The 18,002-nt window shown below is 37.4% G+C and overlaps 1 protein-coding gene across 1 annotated transcript in view; it reads left to right on the forward strand.

Moving 5' to 3' along the window:
- The window catches only part of OVCH1 (ovochymase 1), an 89,825-nt gene extending 81,065 nt beyond the window's left edge, over window positions 1–8,760 (forward strand). The window contains exons 23-27 of the mRNA XM_042247329.2: window positions 522–789; window positions 2,121–2,281; window positions 5,864–5,962; window positions 7,625–7,758; window positions 8,409–8,760. Of these exons, the coding sequence (XP_042103263.1) occupies window positions 522–789; window positions 2,121–2,281; window positions 5,864–5,962; window positions 7,625–7,758; window positions 8,409–8,630 (884 nt within the window). The 3' untranslated portion in view covers window positions 8,631–8,760. The remainder of the gene's footprint in view (window positions 1–521; window positions 790–2,120; window positions 2,282–5,863; window positions 5,963–7,624; window positions 7,759–8,408) is intronic.
- Window positions 8,761–18,002: the final 9,242 nt, after the last annotated feature.

Here is an 18,002-nt window from a genome sequence, read left to right on the forward strand (position 1 = left end):
AATTTAGTTTTCTTCATATTTAAGGAAATGCTTAACTGTCTCTTGTTACTTTCTGGTAAGTTTCTTTTTAAATCTGAGAATGGAGTAAACATATTGCTATAAATTTTCCTTATGGTTTTCCTTTATATATACAACTTATTTTGAATACACAGAGCATAAAATATTTTGATGTGTCTAAATATATGTACTGGGATAACACAAATGATGCTACAGAAAGAACAATCTCCAATAATTTCATGATTAAATGCAACATCTTTATTTCTTTTTTAAAAAAATGTATTTATGTTCCAATTCATCTAAAGATATGTGTATTAATATGAGTATATTAACATGGTGTGTATATTAATACCTTAGTAAACTGTCGATTTTTGCTCATTTAAAAGCATTGGAAGAAAAGATCAGTCTCATCGCTTGCAAATAATGCTAGCTTTGGACTGGCAAAAGGAGTAAATGCCTTCTGAGATTTAAATAGATATTCATAAGTATTGCTATCTAATGTTTTGCTGTTGTTTTTTTCGGAGGGCTTACAGTAGAAAACAATACCAGAAGACAGCCAGCTCAAGACACATGTGGCGTTCCATTTGTTGACCCATTTCTCACTGAAGGGTTTGAGAGGAATACAGATACCTTGCCTGCAGAGGTTGGGGAGCCCAGGGTGGTTGGTGGCCATGCAGCCGCAGTGACGTCATGGCCCTGGCTGGTCAGTCTGCAGCACCAAGGACGTCACTACTGTGGAGGTGCTCTGATTGGGAGGCAGTGGGTGCTGACAGCGGCACACTGTAACTTCAGGTGTGTGCCTGGGTCGGGGAGTGGGGTTCTGGGATGGGGTGGGTGCTGATAAGGAGCTATTTGAGGGCCCATGATGGGTGCACTCCTTCTCTCCCCACATCATGAGAAACATTAAGCACCAGCTCCCACTGATACAGTCCCCGACTTGCAAATGAATGAATGTATTAGGTTGATGAAACTTTCTGTGCTTCACTAATAAAATTACTACTAATAGCTTTTAATTCTAAGAGCAGCTTTCTGCTTCTAGGTATAATTTAATTAGTAAGAAACTAACAATACCCTCCCTTCCAACCATGAAAATGAAGATCTCACATTTTTGCATCAGTTTCTCAGCATGTAGCCTAGAGCCCAGGGGTTGCTTATACACGGCTTCCTTTCCTCCTTACTCGCCTATGGATTGTCTGATGACCATACCCAGTCCCAAAATAAATCTGTAAAGTTTAAAAGAATTTCAAGGAATGTCCTTTAAAAAAGGAACATTTGTTTTCTTTGATTTTATCTTACTTTTGATCTTAATATGATACAGAGATATCTGAAAACTCCCTCAGAGGAGTCTTAGCTTGACGTTTTTATTATCATCTCCCAGAATTAGCATGACAGCTGATACTGTTGCACAGTGTCCCATAGCTGAACAAGTAGATGCAACATTTTCAACATCTCTGAAACTGGCTTTACAATAAAAGCATCTAATCAAATAATGTGGTTATCATGAGCCTTCAGTGAACTAAAAACTCAATTTCTGTACTATCCCCCAACTCTTCCTTTTGATACAGATAAATCATAAGAAGACTTACTTATTAACACAGTTTCAGACTTTCATGTGCTTAAAATTACCTGGGGAGTTTGCTGTAAATGGAATCTTAGAGTATTAATTCTGAATTTTGAGTTGATAAGTTATGTTTGGAATTCTGCACTTTTAATACCTGTGCTAGACTTAATGCATGTGGTCACTAGACATTTCTTTGAGAAGCACTGTATTAGGGAGTAAATATAATTTTCAGAATAGTTTCAGTGACCATTACATAAGTATATCATATAATGCATAATATTATGATTATAATACATATGATTATTATCTTGAGGCAGCATGAATGTTAATTGTAATAAATACTGAATTGTTTTATCTGACATTATGAAGACAAGGAAGTAGACACTTTAAAATTTTTCTCAAGGGCTGAATTAATACGAAACCTCTGTTTCCTAAGAATTCAAGATAATCAGGATTTTAATGGGGATTAGAAATGTTAAAAAATATATTTTTAGTAATTCTGAGAAATGATGGCCTAATTAAAAGTGGAATCTATTTCCTCACTCCCTTTTCTTGTGACAAGTACTGTCACAGACTACCTGGTAATAGGAAGAAGTTACCTGGGGAATATAAGAAATAGCGATTTGATTCCTGTGAAAGCTGTGTACATTCACCCCAGCTTCACACAGTTTCCTCCCAACGATGATCTGTCTTTGCTGCATCTGGAAAAACCTGTTGAACTAGGTCAGTATAAATAACTTTTTTCCATTTTGAACCTTTGCCATATAGTTTTTATCTTCTATCTTGCTTAGAAGTGCTATATGTACTTTTCTTCCCCCAAACTTATTTGTTTTTAATTGAAGGAAAATTGCTTCACAATATTGCGTTGGCCTCTACCATACATCAACATGAGTCAGCCATAGGTACACATGTGTTCCCTCCCTCTTTAACCTCCCCTCTCACCTCCACCCCTTCCCACTCCTCTGTTTTGTAACAAAGCCCTGGTTTGAGTTCCCTGAGTCACGAAGTTAAATAATTATTTTTAAATGTTCTTTTATACTAACTTAACTTCCTTTCTCTAAAAGCTGAAGTATCTGTGTAAACATTTTACTTTAATGTGTATTCAATTGATGGGGGTCTAGAGAATATTTCAAAGAAATATGTTTTAGGGACTTTCCTAGCAGTCCGGTGATTAAGACTATGTTCTCAGTGTTTGAGCACAGGTTGATCCCTAGCTGGGGAACAAAGATCCTACATGCTACACAGTGTGACCTAAAAAAAAAAAAAAAAAGAAAGAAGTACGTTTTTACCTTTGTCCTATATATATATATTTTGAGACTATGTTCTCAGAGGTTAATTCAAACACTAAGAGAACGTCAGTTTGAACTATGAGATGTTCAATTTTCTGTTCCTATAGAACTTAGTGAACCCAGGTCTGTAGCTCAGACGGTAAAGCATCTGCCTACAATGCGAGAGAGCTGGGTTCGATCCCTGGGTCAGGAAGATCCCCTGGAGAAGGAAATGGCAACCCGCTCCAGGTTTCTTGCCTGGAAAATCCCATGGACTGAGGAGCCTGGTAGGCTACAGTCCATGGGGTCGCAAAGAGTCGGACACGACTGAGCGACTTCACTTCACTTCACTTATAACTTAGTAAGATATTGCTTTTTAAAAATTTTTACTTAAGCTGAAGCTAAGCAAAAATGTGAAATTGTTAATCCTCACATGGTCACGAAGTAGTCATGCGGTCTTGGGCAGTTTATGTAACTTCTGTGAACCTCAGCTTTATCATTTGTAGACAGGGAATGGCAGTTAACCCACCTACCTTCTTAGGTGGAAGATGTATTGGGGGAAATGTAACTAAGATCCATGGATAGTCCCCACCCACACATCCAAGCTTTTTCATGAAATCACAGGGCTCTGGACACTTTTCCTGCTCTGCTCCAACTCTCTCCTCATTTCAGTGCATCCATTTTACAAACCCCAAATTATTTGCTTTTTATGCTTTTATAACTGAGTCAGTGACAGCATTCAGAGCAGTGCTTCTTAACCTTGACTATGACTTATTTTTTCTCTCTACCCTGCTTTTAAAATTTATTTTTAGTTAAACTGTCAATGCTGAGAGAATTGTAGATTCACATGCAATTATAAGAAATAATACAGAGACACCAAAGTACTTTTTAACCTTGGTTTTCACCAGTGGTAACAACTTGCAGCATTTGACATTTATACAATTGAGATACAAAACATTTCTATCTCCATGAAGATCGATACTATTGCCTCTTTATAGCTACACTCATCTCCTTCCTCCCTACCCTACCCTCCCCACCCAGATTTCTGTCAGTCATGGATCTGTTCTCTCTGTTTCTATAATTTTGTCAGTTCAAGGACATTATATAAATGGAATCGTATAGTATGTAAACTTTTGTGATTGATTTTTTTCACTTAGCATTAACACCCTGGAACTTCATTCATGTTGTTGCGTGTATCAACAGTGCATTGCTTTTAATAGCTGAGTAATGTTCTGGCTCAGACGGTAAAGCGTCTGCCTGCAATGCGAGAGACCCGGGTTCGATTCCTGGGTCGGGAAGATCCCCTGGAGAAGGAAATGGCAATCCACTCCAGCACTCTTGCCTGGAAAATCCCATGGACGGAGGAGCCTGATAGGCTACAGTCCATGGGGTCGCAAAGAGTCGGACACGACTGAGCCACTTCACTTCACTTCAGTGTTCATGGTATGAATGTTTAACCACTCATACCTATTTAACCATTCATTTGTTGAAGAACATCTTGATGATTTCTAGCTTTTAGGTGTTACAAATAAAGCTTCCATGAACATTCATATAAAGGTTGTTTCCTTTTTTTACTTAAATAATGCTGGATTGACTGTCTTTATATGTACATTTTTCTAGGTCTATTGCCTTAAAATAAATTTTTTAGATGTAGAAATGCTGGATTTGGGGCATAACTGTTTTCCAGATTCTTGACATATTTTTCCATTATAAACACAGCTTTATGTAGAGTACAAGTCAATACATCTCTCCACCCCCATCCTGCAATTTGGCAATATCTGACAATTTTTGAAGTGCAGGCCTTGTGGCTAGTAACTCACTATCCAGGAATGCTGGCACCGATGCACAGATATGTGATCTGGAAAACTTGATGCAGTTTATAAAGGAAAAAATTAGAGTCTAAATAAATTGCCAATGGGATTTAATAAATTGCAGTACATTCATTATCTGAATATGGTGTGCTGTTAAAAGAATGATGTAGTAGATCTGTATGCAATGATATAAATAATATAATCATAATTTAGTCAATGAAGAGTATCAGAATAAGAAAAAAACTATTGATGGGAAAAATATGTTGGTAGAGGGAAAATGTTTTAGCTCAAGGAAATTTGGAAGGAGATTGTGATAGAGCAATAATCATCTATGAAGGCAGTATAACATAAGATTTTCTACATGTGTAGAGACGAGTAGGAAAAGAATGGACAAGTTACAAAGAGTTTTATGTAATTTTGTTAAGAGATAGCAGTAAAAATAAAGAACATATCATTGAAATTAATGGCCTATGATAGCAGGTATGCTGAAGCACTGAAGTATGTAAAAGCCCAGACAAAAATGAAGTGAAACAGCCTGGGGAAAGGGAAAACAAACACAAGAGCACTGCATTCAGTGTGTGTGTGTGTGTGTGTGTGTGTGTGTGTGTGTGTGTGTGTGTAGCATATATACACACAGAGACAGAAATCCACAGTATTTATATATATACAAATTTTGGTGATAAGAAAAAAAAGTGAATGTGTAACATATCAATATATTTTATAATGCAACTGTGAAGATAGATATTTGCTGTAAAAATACTTCAAGAGTTTAAATTGCTACAAATGTATTCTTCCCCATTCTTCATGTAATATAGTTGAAAAAGGAAGACAGTTTTATCCTTCTGCATTGTCATCTCAGATTCAGCATGGTGATGTGCTCAAGGCACACAGATTAAAACAACAAATGCATTTTTAAAAATGGTTATGGATGAGAAGCCCCACATCTCAGTGCAGGATGTGTGTTTCTGTTTTCCTAGGAGGATATGGAAATACTTGGAGCAAAATGGCATCATGTACATTGATTGGGATGCTCCCCTCTGAGTAACTAATAGATGAAAGCTCCTGGAAGACTTTATGTATTAAACTATAGGGTTACAGAGGATAGTGTCAGGTCAAAGTAGACATTTCTAGAGCTATCACTGAAGAGCAAACAATATAGACAATGTTAATATGAATCTTATAGACTAATTTATATTTGTCTTTTTCTTTCTCATCCTTTTTATTAGGAGAGTTTGTATCTACAATCTGTTTGCCAGGGAAAGATGATAAAATAAATTTACTTTCCAAATGTTTGACTGCTGGATGGGGAATAACGGAACCTCATCGTAAGTATATTTATTACCTCTTCTAACATTAGAATCCAAACAATTATATGTGAAGTCTGAGTATACTGTTTATTCATTTTCAATGTTTCTGTATTTTTCATAGGAATGATCGTAGAAAAACTTTTTTTCATAATAGATCTAAAGGTGACTGCTTGAGTTTTAGTCCATCATATTCATTAACACAAGTTCATTGATTCTAGTTCATTGATGCTTGTAAAAACCTGTGCTGGTAACTATCTAGTGATGTTATTACCCGTAAATATTTGTGTGTATTTACTCCCCAGTTGCGCCGTGAGTGCACACACAGACATACACACACACAGTTTGTTTTCACAATAGTGTAGATATTGCTATTGTAAAAACCCATACTTCAAGATGTCTGTGCCTGTTCTTAAAGCTGTCAGGCATTTTTCTGAAATGATAGTGTGATATAATAGGTAAGTGTGTGGATATGATATTACTTATATGTAGAATCTAAAATGTAACACAAATGAACTTACTATGAGACAAAAACAGACTCAGACATAGAGAACAGACTTTTGGTTGCCAAGGAAGAGGAGGGGCAGGGGAGCGTTGGATTGGGAGTTTGAGACTAGAAGATGCGAGCTATTATATATAAGATGGATAAACAACAAGGTCTTATTGTGTAGCACAGGGAACCAAATTCAACATCCTGTAATAAATCATAACAGAAAAGAATATGAAAAAGAACATATATATATACATTATATACATACATTATATATGTTCTTTTTCATATTCTTATATATATAAGAATTATATATTATATATTACATAAGAATTATATATTATATATTATATATATTACATAAGAATTATATATTATATTATATAATTATATATTATATAATAATTATATATTATATGTATTATATATATTCATATATATAAGAATATATATTATATAAGAATTATATGTATTATATATAAGAATTATATATAATATATAATATAATTATATATATAATGTATGTATATGTCTGAATCACTTTCCTGTACACCAGAAGCTATCATAATGTTGTAAATCAACTCTACTTCAATTTTATTTTAAAGGTAAATCGGTGGAAAGATTATGTAAAAATATTCTAGTCCTTAAAAAAATCAAACCCATGTCTCTGGTCTCACCTACACTCTATTTTCCAAATGAATTAACTAGTTACAAATATCCAACAAAGTAAAGAGTTAGTTAGAATGTAATGTTAGTTTTCAGCTTCCAGTCAGTGTCAGCACTTAAACAGAATGTCCTGCTCAGCAGAAGTCGAATCAAAAGAATGAAAAGATGGCAAACCAATGAAATAAAGTATAGACTTCATATGTCAAAAATGAATTATGTTGTTTGCTTTATCAAAAACTGATTTGGGTGTAAATTTTGTCTTTGTTTTCATAAGGTGGTATCAGTTTTATATCTTTTGAGGACTATACTAATGACAAAAGGATGCACATAAAATGTTTTTTGTTGTTTCTGTTATATAAACCACTGTGGAATAATTAGTTTTTTACAAGTTACCTAATGGCATCATTGAAGTGCTGAGAGGGGAGAATGAGTAGGATTTACCCCTTCGAGTCTGTGTATATGTAAGGCTAATTTTGTTTTATCCTTTAATAGCATTTGCTTATGTATTTTTATTTCTTTTCTACTAGAAGATGAATTTCCTAAAACAGTGCAGCAGGCAAAGGTACCTCTGATCAGTAGTATATCTTGTCGAAGCTACTGGGGACTGGAAATTAAAAACACTAATATATGTGGAGGGGCTTCCGGATCATCGTCCTGTATGGTAATTAAGGCCTGTATTCACGAGGGCAGGAGGTTCATTTCAGTATTGTCTCCTGAATGTTTGTTTGCTGACCAGAAAGAGGTACAAACGTATGGCAGTTTTAAAGGGAAAAATGAGAGGAATAAGTCCATTGCTAAGTTGATGTACTGCGATTGCTAATTTGATATTTGCATAGATTCCGTTTTCAAAAGGAATTACTTGTTCCATTGCTAGGTTGAACTATGTGAAACTGATCATTTTCAGCTATTTTTGACCTGCAAAAAAATGATGATTTCTTATGGTTTGATGTCATAGCTGAATTAGGTAGCTCAAACTACCTGTTTCCAGTAGCACTGAAAATATAAAAATGCTTTTGTATAACTCAAAGCCATCATTTGCTCATGTATATTTATTAGACACATTCCTGCATGGCAGTCTATGGCCAGCATAAAATGAATTTATGTTTCTTTCAGCAGTGCTTTAAAAATATAAATTCCAATCTGAATCAGAGATCTGTAACATCAGCCAACGAGCTCAATGGCCCTGGTTCCTTAAGCTGTTGTGATGGGAGAGTCTTACACTCTTGTCTGATCATCCCCTGCAGTTGGGGGTTAGCGTCCCCCGTGAATCATGCAGTCAGGAGAATGAACTTCTCTTTTTGCTGGTTGCAGGGAGATTCTGGAGGACCACTGCAGTGTGGCGAGGGTGGACAGTACAAGCTCATTGGTATTGTGAGCTGGGGCAGCAGTAACTGCCATCCTGCCGCACCAACAGTCTTCACCAGAATTTCTGCCTACACAGACTGGATCACATCCATCACTGGAGGAGAAGCAGGATCATTGGAAGGGCGACCTGATGGGACTGTGATCACAAGTGGGAAAGGAAATACATAACCACATATCTGGAAAATATGTCTCTTGTCATTGCTAAAAAAAACTCAATGTCACTTCTCCCAACTTTTGTCATGGAGGAGCTTGGATTTGGTGTATAAATACATTCAATATTAAACATTGGTCACAGATAGTTAATGTTGGTTTGTGCCTCCTGGGAACTTATAATCTTAAATGCCAGTAAATTCATATCTATGCACTATGTATATGTCACATTTGAATACCACCATATATACTTTTGGGGTTTCCCAGGTGGTGCTAATGGTTAAGAACCTGCTTGCCAATGCAGGAGATATAAAGAGGAGACAAAGAGATGTGGGTTCAATCCCTGGGTCTGGAAGATCCCCGGAAGAGGACATGGCAACCTACTCCAGTATTCTTGCCTGAAGAATCCCATGAACACAGGAGCCTTACAACGGTCCATATGGTTGACTACAGTTCATATGGTCCAAAGGAGCTGACTGCAGGTCCATATGGTCCTAACTATGGGCTAGGGTCCATAGGGTTGCAAAGAGCAGGACATGACTGAAGCTATTCAGCACAGAACAGCAGGTGGTGCTAATGGTAAACAATCTGCCTGCCAATGCAGGAGACTCAAGAGTCGTGGGTTTGATTTGAGTCTGGAGGATCCCCTGGAGAATGGAATGGCAACCCACACCAGTATTCTTGTCTGGAAAATTCAATGGGCAGAGGAGCCTCACATGCTACAGTCCATGAGGCCACAGAGAGTCGGACATGACTGAGCGTACATGTATACTTTTACTATTTTTTCTAACTTGGTTAACATTGAAAGATATGAAGAGAAACGCTAATCCTTCCTTGTAATTCTTAATTTTATTCGCACAGATAAGTACAAATATAGGAATGGTCCCAGTAAGTTTCACAATTTCAATGAGCAATTGACATTTAAGAAATGATTTATCAGGCTTATCGCTTGAGTTTTAACTTTTTAGGTACAAATTAAGATATTTCCATTGTTTTCAAAACACTGATCTGAATTTCAGCTGACCAGTACCATTACCCTCATCTTTCAAAGCTTAGCCAAAAATTAAGGAAGGCCCTTGAGACCAGAGACTTAATGCCAGAGCCCATCACAAAGATAGATAATGTAGAATGAGAAAGAGCTTGAAGCAACTTTTTTTTCTTATTTCCCACCAATATTTATCACTTTGTTTCCAAAATTACAGCATTCAAAAAGGGGGGATAGTTTAACTTTTTAAGTAAGCACGATATAAACAAATCAAAGAACAATCCATAAAGAAATAACCAAAAGATAATTTTTTTTTTTCTTTTTCTGATCTCCCTTTCTCTTACCCTATTCTTCCCATTCCCTCTCTAGGTCTCTTTCTGTCTCTCCGCTCTTTTGCAAATGCTACAAAGGGAAAGTCTTTTTAAATTTCCTAGTATTTACTAAAAACATCTTTTATGAATTTTGGCCTAAATTGCATTCATTGATTTAAATTATACTGTTCTATAGGAACTCAGTAAATTGAAAGACGAGATTTATAATGAAGATTCTCTCATTCTTATGTTAATTTGTTTTGTACTATTTTTACTTTGTCTCATTAAATTGCTCTCATCTTTTCAGTTAGATGACATTAAGGGGAGTTAAAGATGGACTGTATTAAAACATCAGGCCTGTCTAAAGCATTTTTCTTCACAGTGTGATCTGCAGGTGGTTAATTTGGATGCTTGGACAATCTCTGATCTCCTGGGACGGTGATCTGTTGGTGATGCTTGAGGGCTCTGGCAGCAAAAGATGTCGGGTTAGCATTCCATGTACTGCTTGGGGAAGCTGCCTGACTTTTCTGCAAGGGTCAGAGACTATTTGGTGATCTCTTTTCAGCTTCAGTTGGCAGTAATTTTTAAATTGTTCTGTATTTAATCTTTTCCCTGTTGAATAGAAAGGTATTAGACTATTTCACTGTTAGACTGTTTTACTTTCCCTGTTCCAAGTTGAAAGCCAATTTCACTCAGGAGGGATATAAGCTTTACTTCTTACTTCAACTGTTTCTTCTTCCCCCAAACTCTTTTTTATTCTTTAATTTCAAGGTCAAGCTCTATGTGTATTAAACTGCAATCAACTGTGTACATTAATATAGTCTGTAAAAGTTATGTAGCCAAATTTTAAAAAATAGAGACCTAATAACCTAAGTTTTTGCTCATGTGTTTATTTAAAAATGTCCTCCATGAACACCTGCTGTATGGCAAAGAGGGGCACCTTGAAAGAGGAAATTTCCCTTATCTTTAGAATCTCATTCTAGGGGAGAAGAATGATATACAAAGTTAATTATGATTCTGTATGCCATGGAGCTGCCATCCTAGGAGGAAATAATCAACACTTTCTGCAAAGATGGATGGAGGTTTTGCAGGAAGAGTAATATATGAACTGAGTTTTAAAGCTCTAATATTAGTTGACTTGATTTTTGCTTCATGTCTTAAAGTTTTATACACTGGTATCTGATGTTAAATCTGAGTCAAGCTATTTTCCTATGAACAACTCCACATACTCTGAGTCTCTCCTATCATATGGACTCTTGGAACATTTTTGTTGTTGTTGTTGTTAATCCTTCAGCCATAAACTGCATTACTTAATTTCCTCTAACTCACCACCTTATCTTTTTCACAAAATTTTCAGTAATTGAAGTGAAGTTGCTCAGTTGTGTCTAACTCTTTTGTGATCCCACACACTATAGTCCACCAGGTCCCCTGTCCATGGAATTTTCCAGGCAAGGGTACTGAAGTGGGTTGCCATTTCCTTCTCCAGGGGATCTTCCCGACCCAGGGATCAGACCCAGGTCTCCCGCATTGCAGGCAGATACTTTGCCATCTGAGCTACCAGGGAAGTAGTAATAACATAGTTCAATAACATAGTCCCAGTTATTCATACATATTCTTTGTCAATTTAACAGTCAACAACTTAGACCCAGTAAGTGTCTAATTCTTATCAAAGATTAACTGAGGAATTAATGTGATGTAAAAGGCTTTGGGCACTTACCTGATTTCATCTTGGTCTCAACTTTATTATCAGAAGCATAACCAGTTTCATTCTTCTATTCCTTATAGATATTTATAAAATAAGAGTAAATTTTAACCAAAGTTTCAGTTAGTGGCAACACAAACCACTGTCAGGGCCAAAATATCTGATATGTTCTTAAAGAGGCAGAATAAAGTGGAAAATTACAACAGAGGCAGTTAAAGCTATAGTATTTAAAACAGAATTCTCCAGGCCAGAATATTGGCGTCAGTAGCCTTTCCCTTCTCCAGGGTATCTTCCCAACCCAGGGATTGAACCCAGGTCTCCCACACTACAGGCGGATTCTTTACCAGCTGAGCCAACAGGGTGATATTGCTACAGAGATGAAATCAATCAATAGAACAGAAAGCAAAAGCAAGAAAAAGTGCCATCTTACATTCTCTAAACTGGCAAAATGCATGGTGTGATGATTAAAACAGATGAGAAAGTGGAGTGAAGGGAACTCTCCTCACTGGTCAGGGGTGGGGTGCAACTCAGATAACATGGGTAATATTAAAAATGCCAACGTCCTCTGAGTTAGCAGTTCTACCCCCAAGGAAATGCCCTAGATGGTTGCATGGTGGCAATTAAATGAAAACATCTGGGATATGGGTGGGGGTGGTGTAATTTTTTTTTTTTTTTTTTTTTTTTTAGTTTCTTACATTGACTCTAACATGCAGTTAGGTTTAACAGTGTCCTGGGAAAGTGATGCAGTCATGACAACTGAGCATGAACAGGGAACTTTATGGAAACATGAACATCAGCAAAAGCTGGCACTCCACATACGCAATACAGAAGCAGGGATAATCAAAAGGTAGTATCCTCACATAGCAGTAAAAAACATAGGACAGTCCAGAGGCTCTTTGGATGAATATTAAAAGCAATGATGAGTTTAAAAAGCAAATTTCAGAAGAGTAGGAGCCATAGAAGGGTCAGTAACAGGCAAAATTAAACTGTTTAGCTTCATATATGGTTGAAAAAAAATGCCAGGGAAAAGAATCCACCATTCAGAGCAGTGGGAGGATGGTGGGATAAGACAGAGGAACCACACATAAGTGGTTTTAATAATTTTCTAGTTAAGTTGGCTGGTGGTTTTACAGATGTTTATGATCTTGCTCCATAACTTACATATATTTCTGTGTATATTAAATACTACAGAATATACATATACTTAAAAGGCTTTCAAATAACAGTTGCTGTTCAACAGAGAACCTGTTCTTCTCTCTGGGTAATTAGAGTTCCACACATGCAGAGCACTAAAGTCTTGCATTTCCGGCAATGCCCTTTACCTGGAAAGCACAGATTGTCACTGTGTCTTGTGTTCCCTGATATCACTTGATGTCACTGTTTGTTAACTTTGCTTGGGTAACACTGGCAGTTACACTTTCTGCCATCCATTCTCTTCCAGTGGAAAAGGGTTTAAAATTTGTATTATCTTCTGTGTTAGATATTACCTGAGTTTTCCATTTAGATCATTTAACCATTAAAGCTATTCTCATGAAAATATTTGAATATCATATGGAATACCAGACCACCTGACCTGCCTCTTGAGAAACCTATATGCAGGTCAGGAAGCAACAGTTAGAACTGGACATAGAACAACAGACTGGATCCAAACAGGAAAAGGAGTACGTCAAGGCTGCATATTGTCACTCTGCTTATTTAACTTCTATGCAGAGTACATCATGAGAAATGCTGGACTGGAAGAAGCACAAGCTGGAATCAAGATTGCCAGGAGAAATATCAATAACCTCAGATATTGCAGATGACACCACCCTTATGGCAGAAAGTGAAGAGGAACTAAAAAGCCTTTTGATGAAAGTGAAAGGAGAGTGAAAAAGTTGGCTTAAAGCTCAACATTCAGAAAACGAAGATCATGGCATCCGGTCCCATCACTTCATGGGAAATAGATGGAGAAACAGTGGAAACAGTGTCAGACTTTATTTTTGGGGCTCCAAAATCACTGCAGATGGTGACTGCAGCCATGAAATTAAAAGACGCTTACTCCTTGGAAGAAAAGTTATAACCAACCTAGATAGCATATTCAAAAGCAGAGACATTACTTTGCCAAGAAAGGTCCATCTAGTCAAGGCTATGGTTTTTCCAGTAGTCATGTATGGATGTGAGAGTTGGACGGTGAAGAAAGCTGAGCAATGAAGAATTGATGCTTTTGAACTGTGGTGTTGGAGAAGACTCTTGAGAGTCCCTTGGACTGCAAGGAGATCCAACCAGTCCATTCTAAAGAAGATCAGCCCTGGGTGTTCTTTGGAGGGAATGATGCTAAAGCTGAAGCTCCAGTACTTTGGCCACCGCATGTGAAGAGTTGACTCATTGGAAAAGACTCTGATGCTGGGAGGGACTGGGGGCAGGAGGAGAAGGAGACGACAGAGGATGAGATGGCTGGATAGCATCACTGACTCAATGGACGTGAGTTTGAGTGAACTCCAGGAGTTGGTGATGGACAAGGAGGCCTGGCGTGCTGAGATATATGGGGTTGCAAAGAGTTGAACATGACTGAGCGACTGAACTGAACCTCTGGGGAAAGGGACAAGTGTTGGTTCTGAAACCAGACTTCTTGGGTTCAAATCCCATCTTCATCATTAACTAGCATTATGACTTTTACTTTTTATTCATTATACTTTTACTTTCTCACCTACAGAATGAAGGCAATAAAAAACTATTCATAGAGATATCTTGTAGTTAAAGGAATTTATAAATGTATCTACTTAAAAGAGTGTCAGTCAGCTAGTAAACTTTCAATTTATATTAGTTACTGTTTTGTGCATTTTTTAAAAATAAAGCTTTTAAAGAGGATTCCCTTCCCCAACAATCTGACCTTGGGTCTTTTAAAAAATATTTGAACATAAGAGAACAGTTAAAAAGTTGTCCAAAAATGAATGAACCTCAGAATCTTTATGCTAAACAAACAAAAAAGCCAGTTGCAACAGACTACATGTTACAGTTACACTTACATGGAATGTAGACAAATTTATAGATGGAAAGCAGAACAGTAGTTCCCTAACATTATGGATGGGGTTCCATAATAGCTCAGTTGGTAAAGAATCTGCCTGCAATGTAGGAGACCCCAGTTAGATTCCTGGGTTGGGAAGATCCCCCGAAGAAGGGATAGGCTACCCACTCCAGTATTCTTGGGTTTCCCTTGTGTCTCAGCTGGTAAAGAATCCACCTGCAATGCGGGAGACCTGGGTTGGATCCCTGAGTTGGGAAAATCCCTGGAGAAGGGAAAGGCTACCCACTCCAGTATTCTGGCCTGGAGAATTCCATGGACTGTAAAGACCGTGGGGTCGCAAAGAGTTGGACACAACTGAGCAACTTGCACTTTCACTTTTCAAAATTTTGGGTAAATGCAAGAAATAAAATCAGGGTGATGGAAATGTTCTAAAATTAGATTATGGTGATGACTGCACAACCCCATACATTTAATAAAATCAGTAAATTGTACACTTATAAAGCTCCAGCACTCTTGCCTGGAAAATCCTATAGACAGAGCCTGGTGGGCCGCAGTCCATGGGGTCGCTAAGAGTCGGACACGACTGAACGACTTCACTTTCACTTTCCACTTTCATGCATTGGAGAAGGAAATGGCAACCCACTCCAGTGTTCTTGCCTGGAGAATCCCAGGGACGGGGGAGCCTCTACGGGGTCGCACAGAGTCGGACATGACTGAAGCGACTTAGCAGCAGCAGCAAAGCTTTCTTTTGGGAATAGTTTCAGAATTTTTACTTCAATGACACTTTAATCAGGAGGGGTAAAATCTAATTAAATTCTCATGTTTGACTGTAATCGAAATTCAGCAATAAACCATTACATGTAGGAGAAAAAGACTATGTTATATGTTATTTGGAAAAAGATTGATTTAATTAAGCCTTGCTGTTCAACAATGTATATAATTATTCAGTTCTTTCTTATGTCCCCCTTTTTTTCAATAATTCTCTTCATAAATTCCTTAAGGATTTAATTTGGGAATGACAATCCCATGAGGCTATCTTAGTAAATTTCCTTGTTCTGTATATTTTATATATATTAATTTAATTCTGAGCACAATTGTATCAAAAAGGCATTCTCTTTCCCATTTTATCAATGAAGACATTGAAGCTAGGGAGACTGACTTGTTTTATATCAGACACCTGGTTTCAGAGAAAGATGAATATATAGGTTTTTCTGATTACAGACCTTAATTACTATATCACGTGACTGATGGGTGTTTTCAGAAGATAATGCAGGCAAAGGTGTGGAGTTTGGACTGGGGAGATAAGATTAGGAGCGTGCAGATATTGGAATTGGGCTGGCTTCAATCACACACTTGAACATGAGAAGGAAAATCAAATGGATAGAGATAAGAAGACTTACATGTAATAAGGGTGGTTCAGTTTTCAGAGAGCTTAAAAATAGTATAAATTTCCTTGACTCCACCAGGAATTACTTTACAGCTGCTTGTTAAAAAGACTTTACTATAGTAGTTTTAGGAATTAGTATTTTTATTCTCTTACCTAAATGAAGTCAGACAGCTGATAGTCTGTCCAAAGGATTAGAAGGCCTGAAACTTTTCCTGTCTTCCTCCTCCACCATCCTCAGTGTACCAATTCAATTGTCAAGCCATAAAATAGCTGGACTCAGGTCATCACACTCACATTCCAAAAAGGGAAATGAGGAAGGGCAAGGAGAAAAGGGAACAAATGGCTTTCATAAAAGCCCTACTCAGTGACTTTACTTACATGTCTACCTGCCATGAGAATTTCATTCTTCACTTGGGTTTAATTGTCCAGGATTCTGGTACTGAAGAAGGAGAGATGAGTATTTACATGCAACCAGAAATCTCTCCCACATCCCTAATTATTATACATTGCTTTTAATTTCACTTTTATCACCTTTTCTAGGAATAACTACAGAAGAAATAGTGTCAATTAAAAATGATACTGTGGTTGTATAAAGAAAAAGCTGTAATTCTTTATTCCACTGCTTTTGATTTCCTATTTCCTTTAGTTATCATTTTTAATAGTCCAGGGCGTATCATAACAATAAATAGGAGTTTCAGAATGAGAAAATAGAGAAAATGGAAGGGAGAAATTAATCAAGACAACAAGTCAAGAAAACTTCCTAGACTTAAGAGTATGTGTTGCCAGGTGGAAAGAAGGCATTGGATGCCCAGCAGCAGTGTGAGGATGGACCAAGATCACAGATGTCTTTGTGAGGCTTAAGAGCACTGGAGATAAGAAAATGATACAAGATTCCAGATAAAAAGAGGTCTCGTACTTTGGTCAAGAATTTGAATGACTTGAGACTCATCAGAAATATTTAAAGTACGAAAGTGCTTTGCCATGTGGGCCTTCCCACTGGGCTTTGTGACTCTGCTGATGACAAAATAGCTGCGTTTCCCCAACAGATGATGCAAGGTCGGGGGGAGGGGGAAGCAAAGGGGAAGCTTCACTGTTCTTTATGGCTGTTGCTAGCACCTTTAAAACTTTAAAATGATTTAAAAAAATTCATCCTTGGCAAATCATAGTTTAACTGAATCAAGCCTTTTTGCTTGGTGTATGAGTGAGTGAGTGAAGTCGCTCAGTTGTTGTCCGACCCTTTGCAACCCCATGTACTGTAGCCTACCAGGTTCCTCCACCCATGGGATTTTCCAGGCAAGAATACTGGAGTGGGTTGCCATTTCCTTCTCCAAGAGATCTTTCCAGCCCAGGGATTGAACCCAGGTCTCCTGCATTGTAGGCAGAAGCTTTACCGTCTGAGCCACCGAACCTAGACTTGGTGTACAGACCAAAAAAAAAAAAAAAAAAGATAGTACTAATTTCCCAACCTTGTTTTTCCTATCTTTTGCCTCCAAATGGAATACTCTAATGGGTTCCCTACGTGTTCCTTCAGCTTGGACTTGGATTAAAATAGACATGATGTTAATAGCTTCTCCTACCTCAGGTTTAGCAATCCCCATCTGTATTATGATGAAAGTGCCAAAAGAGACCAATAAGTTATAGATCACCGCCTTTATAGATGGGTTAGATGGATGTGATACCAAAGTAGCAGCCTCAATCTGTGTCCAGGATTCAACTCTTCAGTGAGTTTCCCCCAACCTAACTGCTTCCTCCATTAGAGGAAAAATCAACTTCTGATCAAGTTTACTCATTCAAAACCTGGTTCATGAGAAAGTGGAGGGCAGGTGGGAACAGGTCTGACTGGCTTCTTCTACGATCCAGACAGGGAGGAAAGGGACCTCACTATTTTTGGCTCAACTATCCTTTACTTACAAAAACAAATTTAATACATAAGAGTATTTGGCATGTTAGTCCTGTTGAATAGTAAGATATACAATATGTATTCATAATTTTTAGTCAAAG

Source organism: Ovis aries, chromosome 3 (assembly GCF_016772045.2).
Source record: "Ovis aries strain OAR_USU_Benz2616 breed Rambouillet chromosome 3, ARS-UI_Ramb_v3.0, whole genome shotgun sequence".
Lineage (NCBI taxonomy): Eukaryota > Metazoa > Chordata > Mammalia > Artiodactyla > Bovidae > Ovis > Ovis aries.